The sequence below is a fragment of the Arachis duranensis genome, chromosome 6 (genome assembly GCF_000817695.3).
Source record: "Arachis duranensis cultivar V14167 chromosome 6, aradu.V14167.gnm2.J7QH, whole genome shotgun sequence".
Taxonomy (NCBI): Eukaryota; Viridiplantae; Streptophyta; class Magnoliopsida; order Fabales; family Fabaceae; genus Arachis; species Arachis duranensis.
The window spans coordinates 32,652,367-32,663,205 of NC_029777.3; the positions used below are offsets into that span (position 1 = coordinate 32,652,367).

Here is a 10,839-nt window from a genome sequence, read left to right on the forward strand (position 1 = left end):
ATATTGATGTAGACTTGCTTATTAAAATAGTTAATATATTAGTTAATTTAAAAAATAATTTAGTAAATTATGCATGCAATTTGTATTAAAAAAGAGGTTGTTACAAAATAATTAATTTGCTTTTGTAGCTAAAGAAAAAAAATGTTACAAAATCATGTTACATTTTGTAATAAAATTTTTTGATAGGAAAAAATAGATTGTCACAAAGAATACCTTGCGGATCAAAATTTGTTACCACTTTTGTAATGGCTTCTGGTTTGTTGCATCAGAAAAAATTGTTACAAAATATCATATGGAATTATAACAGTTCCATTTTTCGTTACAAAAACTTTTTGTAACGGGGCTTACTGCAACGGCCCCTTTTTTGTTACACAAAACTTTTGTTTCAAAATTTCGACATTTTGTAAAAAATTTTTTTGTTACAAATACGACTTTTTCTTGTAGTGTGACCACAAATGGTCCTGTCCATCGTGACTTGAGCTTTCCAGGGAAGAGCTTGAGCTTGGAATTAAAAAGTAGAACCTACTGGTCAGGCTGGAAGACTCTAGAGGAAGTCTTCCAATAATGCCATTTCTTGGATCTTTCCTTGTAGATTATAGTATTCTAAAATGTAGCTTGCCAAAATTCATCCAAATCATTCAGTTGGAGTAACCTCTTTTCTCTTGCAGCCTTGGGTTCAAAGTTGAGGAATCTTGTTGCCCAGTATGCTCTGTGTTCCAATTCCACAGGTAGGTGGCATGCCTTGCCATAGACCAGCTGGTAGAGGGACATCCCGATAGAGGTTTTGAATGCAGTCCGGTATGCCCAGAGAGCGTCATCAAGATTTTGTGCCCAATCCCTCCTAGAGATGCTCACTGTTCTCTTAAGGATTCTCTTGAGTTCTCTGTTGGAGACCTCAGCTTGTCCATTTATTTGTGGATGGTAGGGGGTTCCTACTTTGTGACAAACACCATATCACTATAAGATGGAGTCAAGTTGTCCGTTACAAAAGTGGGTGCATTCGTCACTGATCAGTATTCGTGGGACACCGAATCTACTGAAGATGTTCTTTTGGAGGAATTTTAGCACTACCCGGGTGTCGTTAGAGGGTGACATGATTGCCTCAACCCATTTAGACACATATTCCACTACGACCAAGATGTATACGTTTGAATGAGGGTGGAAAAGGTCCCACGAAGTTTATTCCCCATACATCAAACAGCTCAATTTCCAAAATTCCTTGTTGTGGCATTTCTTGATTTTGAGGGAGATTTCCAGCTCGTTGGCACTTGTCACAATTGCGGACAAACTCTTAGGAGTCCTTGAAGAGTGTTGGCCAACAGAATCTGCTCTGAAGGACCTTGGTGGTTGTTTGCTCTTCTCTAAAATGGCCTCTATATTCAGACCCATGACAATGCTAGAGATTCTGCTGGGTTTCTTCCTCGGAGACACAACGTCGGATTTTTCCATCCAAGCATCTCTTAAAGAGGTAGGGTTCATCCCACAAGTAGTATTTAGCATCATGCAAAAGTTTGTGCACTTACTTTCTGCTGTACTCCTTCGGAATGAACTTCATGGCTTTATAGTTTGCAATGTCTGCAAACCATGGTGCTCTTTGGATTGCAAAAACCTGCTCATCAAAGAAAGTATCGGTCACCTCAGTGATGGGCAGGGGCATCCCTGCTTTAGGTTGAATTCGGTATAAATGATCTGCCACCTGGTTTTCTGATCCCTTTTTGTCCCTGATCTCAATGTCAAATTCTTGAAGAAGGAATACCCATCTGATTAACCTTGGTTTAGAATCCTACTTGGTTAGGAGGTACTTGAGAGCAGCATGGTCAGTGTAAACAGTGACCTTTGAACCAATCAAATAAGATCTGAACTTATCAATTGCATAGACAACTGCTAGTAGTTCCTTCTCGGTGGTGGTATTGTTTCTTTGAGCATCATTTAGAACACGACTAGCATAATAAATGACGTGCAGAAGCTTATCATGTCGCTGCCCCAAAACTGCTCCTATGGCATAATCACTGGCATCACACATCAGCTTGAATGGTAGGGCCCAGTTGGGTGCAGAAATGATAGGTGCAATGACAAGCTTTGCCTTTAAAGTTTCGAAGCCATACAAGCAGTGCTCACCAAAAACAAAAGGTGTGTCTACAACTAGAAGATTGCACAGGGGTTTTGCAAGTTTGGAGAAGTCTTTGATAAACCTCCTGTAGAAACCTGCATGGCCTAAGAAGCTTCTGATGGCCTTAACATTAGTAGGTGGTGGTAACTTTTCAATTATTTCTACCTTAGCTTGATTAACCTCTATTCTCTTGTTTGAAATTTTGTGCCCATGAACAATCCCTTTAGTAACCATAAAATGGCATTTCGCGTAGTTTAAAACTAGGTTTGTTTCTTGGCTAGATGGTGAAGGCAATAGTCAAAAGAATCACCAAAAACAAAGAAGTCATCCATGAATACTTCCAAGAATTTTTCCACTATATCTGAGAAGATGGAGAGTATACACCTCTGAAAGGTTGCTGGTGTATTGTAGAGGCCAAACGGCATCCCTTTATAGGCGAACACTCCATATGGGCATGTGAACATTATCTTTTCTTAGTCCTGAGGATCTTCTGCAATTTGGTTGTAGCCCGAGTAGCCATCTAAGAAGCAATATAATGCATGGCTAGCCAGACTTTCCAGCATCTAGTCTATGAAACGTAAGGAAAAGTGATCATTTCTTGTGGCATTGTTGAGTCTCCTATAGTTGATGAACATATGCCATCTTGTGACAGTTCTTGTAGGGATTAACTCATTCCTTTCATTGTGGATTACTGTCATCCCGCCTTTCTTGGGTACCACTTGTAGATGGCTTATCCAAGGACTATCAGAAATGGGATATATGATCCCAGCCTCCCACAGCTTTCTAACCTCTTTTTGGACAACTTCCTTCATAGCTGGATTCAGTCGCCTCTGTGGTTGTACCATGGGTTTAGCATCATCTTCAAGTCTAATTTTGTGCATACATCGAGTTGGACTGATTCCTTTTATGTCACTTATAGTCCATCCGATAGCTGTCTTGTGGGCCTTGAGTAGTTGAATTATCGACTCTACTTCTTGCTGCTCTCGGGCAGAGCTTATGATAACTAGATATGTGTCACCACCTCCTAAAAACACATATTTCAAGGATGGTGGCAAAGGCTTAAACTCGAGTTTAGGAGGTCTATCTTCGACTTTGGGGGTGGTCAACATCTCCTCCTGCTCTTCTGGTGCATTCGGTTTAGGCACGACATCTTCAAGAATGTTATCTAGCTCCTTCTCGAATCTTTCAATCTCATGTACCTCTTCAACCAGGGGTTCAATGACATCAATCTTCATGCATTCCTCTGGGGGGTCAGGATGTTGTATGACCTTGATAGCGTTGAATGTGAATTTATCCTTATCAACTCTCGGTGTTACTTCCCCTTTTTAAACGTCAATGATGGTTCTCCTTGTAGGCAGAAAAGGTCTACCTAGAATAATGGAAGCATTCCTGTTCTCTTCCATACCTAGGATCACAAAGTCCGTGGGAAATGTAAAGGGTCCAACTTTAACAATCATACCCTTAACCACCCCGGATGGGATCTTGACGGAGCCATAAGCAAGTTGAAGATAGATGCGGGTTGGCTTGGGTACTTGGATCCAGAGCTTGTTCATTAATGATGATGGCATGAGGTTGAAGCTTGCTTAGTTTTTATTTGGTGTAGTTCTGTTTTCACACTTTGGAGGGACGTTTGGGTCTCCTGGACTATGTGATAAACCCCAATTTCATGGTTTATCTTGTGCTTAATTTAGGGAATTTTATCAACTTATCTCACATTTATTCAATGAAATTGCATGGTTTTTGTAATTCTCCCTAATTTATGCTTAAGAGTGAGAGCATGCTTTTTAGGCCTTAAAATAGCTAAATCTAATTCACTTTAATTCCATTCGATGCCTTGATATGTTTGTTGAGTGATTTCAGATTCATAAGGCAAGTATTGGATGGAAGAGGTGAAGAGAAAAGCATGCAAAGTGGAGAGTTCATGAAGAAATTAGCATTTGGAGAATTCAAGCCCACGCGCATGAGTCATTCACGCGTACGCGTGAGAAGGACATTCATTGTCACACGCACGTGTCACCCACGCGTACGCGTGAGGAGGAAATCTGCCAGCGACGCACACGCGTGACGTTGATCACGTGACCTCATTAAAGTGAATATGCTGGGGGCAATTTCTGAGCTTTCTAGGCCCAAATCCAACTCATTTCTGAGGCTATTTCATGTAGAATTCAAGCTGGGTCAAAGGGGAGAGCAATTAGATTAGCTAGGATGATCTTTTATATAGTTTTCTAGAGAGAGAAGCTCCCTCTTCTCTCTAGAATTAGGGTAAATTATGTCAACTTTCTTAGATCTAGGGTTTAATTATTGTTTTCATCTTATTTTCTTTGAAATTTCTTGTTCATACATCATTGTTCTCTTAGTTTACATTGTTAATTTTCTTTTTATGCCTTTTTTTATGTTGATGAACTCTTGTTGGATTTGGATTTCCTTTTAATTCAATTTATGTTTTATGTTTCTTTGATGTTTAATTGAGTTGCTATTGTTAATTTCTTGCATTGGGTAGTTGTAGAATTTACTAATTATTACAATTTACTATGCTTTCCTTTTATGCCTTCCAAGTGTTTGACAAAATGCTTGGTTGGATGTTAGAGTACCTTTTCGAGCATTCTTGGCTTGGAAAGAGAAATTAGGTGCTCTTGAGTCACTAGAGTCGTTAGTTAATATTGTTTCCATTGACTCTAATCTCTTGCTAATTTAATTAATAAGTTGATTAGGACTTTTGGATTGAGATTAACTAGTCTTATTTGACTTTCTCTCATGTGAAGATAACATTGCACCTTCTTCCAATGTTGGAGATGACTAAATAGGATTAGCTCTTGTTAATTGTTGTATCATAATTAATGACTAGGATAGAAAGCCTATACTCTTATTCCTTGCCATAAATGCCTCTTTTTATTACTTGCTTTATTTAGTTGTTTGATTTACTTTTCTTGTTATTTATTTTCTTGCCCCTATATGCAAACCACCCCTTGGATACCATAACCAATAATGTGCATAACTCACTGCAATTCCTTTGGGAGACGACCCGAGATCTAATACTCTCAGTATTTTTATTGGTTTGCACTCGTGACAAACAAAATTAAACTTTGATTGAGTGTTACTTGTCGGTTTGGAACTATACTTGTAACGAAGTTATTTCTCTTTTACCAAGAAGAAATTCCCAACCGACGGTCTTACTCTTTCAAGTCTTTGGCGCTGTTGCCATGGAATTGCAATGTGTGCTTGTTATTAGTTATTGTATATATGTTAATGTTGTAAATAGCTTGGTTTTTGGTATTTTTGCTAGTTTTTGCTAGTTTTAGGATTTGGTTTTCTTTGTTTCTTATTAGATTTTGTTTTCATTTGCTCTTGCTACTATTAATTCTCACCACTTTGGCTATAAGTTTGGTTCTAACTATTTTGTAGGGAATGGAAGCTATAATAAGGATATGCATCAAGGATGGGACAATCAAATGTGGGAAGAGCCTTAAGCATTTGATCAACCTTCATGGCAACAACCTCCACTAATGTATTATGATCAAGAGTCATACCATGATGCATACCAATCTAATGTATGTGGTGGATCTCCTTGTGGTTACCAACCACAACCACCATATGCATATGACGTTCTTCCTCAACATAGCCTACAACAACCCTTCTCACAAACTTCATACCACCATTCACCTCCATATGATCCTAACCCATATCCACCATACCAACCACCATATGAACCATACTTAGAACCTCCACATTTCCAACACCAATACTCCTAAGAACCACCAATTCCTTATACACCACCTCAAGACTTTCCCTAATATGAGCCACCTTCCAACTATGACACTCTTCCCTCAAATAATGAACCCTCTCTTCCACCACCTCCTTCATTTGAGGAAGCACTCCATGCCTTCATACTAGAATAACAAAGAGATATTAGCTCTTACATCCAAAGGCAAGAAGAGAAGCAAAAGAAACTAAAGAAGTTAGAAGTCATGGTTGAACCAAGAAGCATAGTGAGGGAGTGAATTTAAAGTTTCAAGGTGAAGAAGAAGAGTTAAAGCAAGAATTGCAACAAGAGGAGGAAGTAGAGATAATTGACATAAAGAAAGTGGTTGAAGATTTAGATGTTGAATGCAAAGAGGAATCTCAAGTTGGAAAGCCTTCTTCCATGGAGTCTAAAGGTGATATTGAGGGGGATAGTGCACAACCTCCAAGGCATGATGTGATTGAAGAATTGGAAGAGACGGGGCAAGCACCAAGTTCCCATATCTATGATGATTCAGCATCAATATATGATCCTTTTGAGCTTGATGAATCCTTCTCCACTGAATTTGGATTTGATGTTGAGGTATATTTCACCCAACCTATAAGATATAACTTGAGTAATGGGGAAGAGCTAGAAGACAGTGGTAAAGAAGCTTGTGAACTTGAGGAAGCTTGGCAAGAGGTAGAGCTTGAAGAACCTTGCCAAGTGGTGAAAGCCTCTAGAAGAGGATGGACGAGAGTGGAACATGTTCTATTGGTGCACAAATCCCCACACTTCGTACAACTATACTAGCAAGTTCACTAGGTCATCCAAGTAATACTTGAGTGAGTCAGGGTCGATCCCACAAGGATTTTAGTTTGAAGCAAGCTATGGTTATCTTGTAGAACTTAGTCAGGTGAATAGGGGATGTAGGTATGTTTGTTTAATTTCATAAAAGGAATAAAGAGAAAAGGTTACTCAGAACTCAGAAGTCATGTAAACTATGATAAGAAGATGGTTAAGGCTTGGAGATGCTTTGTCCTTCTAGATTAACTCTGGTCTTATTGTCTCCTTCAATTGTGAATGATTTCTTCTATGGCAGGATATATGTGATCAACGCCGTACGATCGCGGTCGCCAATCTCCTCAAGATCTGAACCCCAGGGTTAGTGTGGATCCATTCTGATTGAGAGTGAAGCTCCTACAGTCCATTCTCCTTAATAATCCTACTCAAAACGCCACAGACAAGGTCGAATCTTCCAGATCAAAGAATGCTGTACTTTTAAGTTCTAGCCTCTACCACAGAAACTCTAATCTCCCCAAACCTCAGCTAGCTGGTGTCTTGAGAAGTCCCCAACGAAATTGTGGATTAGCCGTCTAAGAGATGTATAATCAAGCTGGCGGTTCAATGCTTTCTAGTTACATATTTACATGAACCCAAGAAGAACACGGGTGGTTGTCAGGCACACAGTCTTAGTATGAAGAACGAAGATGATTGTCATGGGTCATCCCATTCATTAAGTTGAAGAATGAAGATACATCTTAGAATTGAATGAAACACGGATTGAAGAGAAAAGGTAATACTTTTATTAATCCATAAAACTCAATAGGGCTTCTCCCCTCAACCTAGGAGGATTAGAAACTCATACTGATAGAAAACACAATGATAAACGAAAATATGTCATAAAGTCCTCTATGATTATGTAAAATAGCTCTTAAATACTAAACTAATGACTAAGGATTACATATGAAGCGTAAAATAGTATCTTTAGTGCTAAAATCCACTTTTGGGGCCTACTTGGTGAGTGTTTGGGCTGAGCTTTGACGAGATCCACGTGCTATGAGGCCTTTAGGGCATTGAACACTAGCTAGGGGGTCCTCTTTGGGCGTTTGGATGCTGGTCTCCTTCTTTGGGTGCTTGACGCTTGGATTGGGGCAGGAGGCTGGCGTTGGATGCCAGTTTTGGGACTTCAATTCGGAAGCAAAGTATAGACTATTATACATTGATGGAAAGCTCTGGAAGTTAGATTTCCATATCCATTGAGAATGCTGCATTTGAATATCTTTAGCTCCAGAAAATCTCTTTCGAGTGCCAGGAGGTCAGATTTGGACAGAATCTGTAGTGCTTTCTCTGTCTCTGAATTAGACTTTTGCTCTAGCTCTTCAATTTTGGCTAGAAAATACCTGAAATTACATAAAAACACACAGACTCAAAGTAAAATAAAAAATGTGAATTTAACACTAAAACCTATGAAAATATAATAAAGCTTAAACAAAACATACAAAAAACTATATGAAAATGATGCCAAAAAGCGTATAAAATATTCGCTCATTACGACACCAAACTTAAATTGTTGCTTATCCCCAAGTAACTAAAAATAAAGTAGGATAAAAAGAAGATTATGATACAATAAATTTCATAGTTTTCAATGAAGGTTAGTTTCAATTAGATGAGTGGGACTTAATAGCTTTTTGCTTCTGACTAGTTTTGGCATCTCACTATCCCTTGAAACTTAGAAATATTGGTCTCTTTAGGAACTTAGAATCTAGATGATATTATTGACTCTCCTAGTTTAGTTCTTTATTATTCCTTAATATAGCTTTCAGAGTGTAGGCCGTGACCCTAAGCACTTTATTTTCCAGTATTACCACCGAATACATAAATGCCACAGACACTTTAACTGGGTGAATCCTTTCGGATTGTGATTCAGCATTGCTAGAATCCCTAGATAGAGGTGTCCAGTGTTCTTAAGCACACTATTAGGATTTTAGATCTTTTCACCTTTGCCTTTTGTTTTAAAGGGTTACTAGTTTTTTGCTCTTGCCTTTTGGTTTAAAGAGCTATTGCCTTTTTCTACTATTTATAAATTTTTTTCATTTTATTTTTTTGCCATTTTATTATTTTTTTCACATGCATATATTATTTTTTTCTTTTGATGCTTTTTCTTTTTCTTTTTACTACTTTTTCTTGTTTCAGGAATCAATTTATTTAGATTTTTTAGATTACTAATAATACTTTTCCTTTTTCATCATTCTTTCAAGAGCCAACATTCTAAAATTCCAACTTTAAATATGCATTATTCATTCATACATTCAGAAAACTAAAGCAATGCCACCACATCAAAATAATTTATTATTCTTATTGTAAAACCCAAAAATTTATGCATTTCTAATTCTTCTAAAAAAATTACTATTTATTCATGTTTAATACTGATAAGAGGAATATTTTATACTAATTGGAAAATAAAGATTAATTACTACTAATGCTTATGTAATTCGAAAAATTAAAAGACAAAATAAAAATAAAGACTTAAATACTACTAGTGATCATGTAACTCCAAATTAGGATAGAAATATGAAAAACAGGAATTGGAATAGTCACAGGGTTGAAACTCAACAGCCTTTAGCTTGAGGGGCACTGGGCTCTTCAGGAGAGAGCTTCTGGCGCTTCAACTCCTCTATCTCATGCTCCTGCTTCTCTTGCTCTTTGATCAGTTTGCAAATCATGCTAGTCTGATCTTTCTGCTCCTCTTTGAGTTGATCTAAGGTGGTTTGCAAGTGCATCACAGATGCCTTCAGCTGGTCCCAATACTCAATTGGGAATCTCTTGGGAAGGCTTAAGTGCCTTCCTTTTGGGTTGATCCTCTGGTATCCTGGAGCTTTGCATCACTTTCTTAGTGATTGGGCTTTCCACTAGAATAAAGTTGTCCACATGGATCAAGACCTTCGCCTCTTGGTATAGGCAAAAGATAAGGTTTCGATAGGCTAGCATGGAATTAGTAGACATCTTGTTTGCCAACTTGTACCTCTCACGGGGGATTATTTGGTGAACTTCTACCTCATTCTCCATCATGATGCAGTGAACCATCACAACTCTTTGAATAGTGACTTTAGAGCGGTTACTTGTATGGAGTATAGAACGCCCAATGAGGTCTAGCCATCCTCTAGCAATTGGCTTGAGGTTCATTCTTTTCAGTTGGTTTGGCTTGCTCTTTGCATCCTCAATCCATTGAGTTTCAGGCAGGCAGATGTCCTCTAGGACTTGACCCAGCTTAGGGTTGGCTACCTGGTGGACGAAATTGTGATCCCTATTTTGTGCCTTTTGGTATCATTGTAAAATTATGGAAGTTAAGAAATTGGCATGAGTGGACACAACTCCGTTCAACTAACCAGCAAGTGTACTGGGTCGTCCAAGTAATAAACCTTACGTGAGTAAGGATCGAATCCACAGAGATTGTTGGTATGAAGCAAGCTATGGTCACCTTGTAAATCTCAGTCAGGCAGATTAAAATAGTTTATGGGTTTTCGAAAATATAAATAATGAAAGGGATAAAGATACTTATGCAGATTCATTGGTGGGAATTTCAGATAAGCGGATGGAGATGCTGTAGAGCTCTTGGACGCCTGCTCTCCTACTCCTTCTACTCAGTCCTTCTTACTCCTTTCCATGGCAAGCTTTGTATAGGGGTTCACCATCAACTGTGGCTACTTTCATTCCTCACGGGGAAATAACCTGTGCGGCTGTCACTCGCACAGCTAACCAGTCTGGAGGCATCACCCATGGCTGATGGCTACATCCCATCCTCGCAGTGAAAACTATGCTAACGCACTCTGTCACAGTACGGCTAATCACCGGTTGGTTCCCGCTCCTACTGGAATAGAATCCCTCTTTTGCGTCTGTCACCAACGCCCAGCAGGTTAAAGTTTGAAGCACGTCACGGTCATTCATTACCGGAATCCTACTCGGAACACCACAGACAAGATTGGACTTTCCGGATTCCCAGGATCCTACTCGGAATCCCACAGACAAGGTGAGACTTTCCGGACCCTCATAAATGCCGCCATCTATCTAGCTTATACCACAAAGATTCTGTTGGGGAATCTAAGAGATACACATTCAAGCTCGGTTGCATGTAGAACGAAAGTGGTTGTCAATCACGCGCGTTCATAAGTGAGAATAATAATGAGGGTAATCTGACTCATCACATTCATCATGTTCTTGGGTACGAATG

The 10,839-nt window shown here is 38.9% G+C and overlaps 1 protein-coding gene across 1 annotated transcript; it reads right to left on the reverse strand.

The window, feature by feature from the left end:
• Positions 1 to 1,179: 1,179 nt before the first annotated feature.
• On the reverse strand, positions 1,180 to 2,344 carry LOC107493677 (uncharacterized). Its single transcript, XM_016114732.1, has 4 exons — positions 2,022 to 2,344; positions 1,803 to 1,940; positions 1,524 to 1,721; positions 1,180 to 1,459 (listed from the first exon to the last, which is right to left on the reverse strand). The coding sequence occupies exons 1-4, from the start codon at positions 2,342 to 2,344 to the stop codon at positions 1,180 to 1,182; spliced, it is 939 nt and encodes a 312-aa protein (XP_015970218.1).
• Positions 2,345 to 10,839: the final 8,495 nt, after the last annotated feature.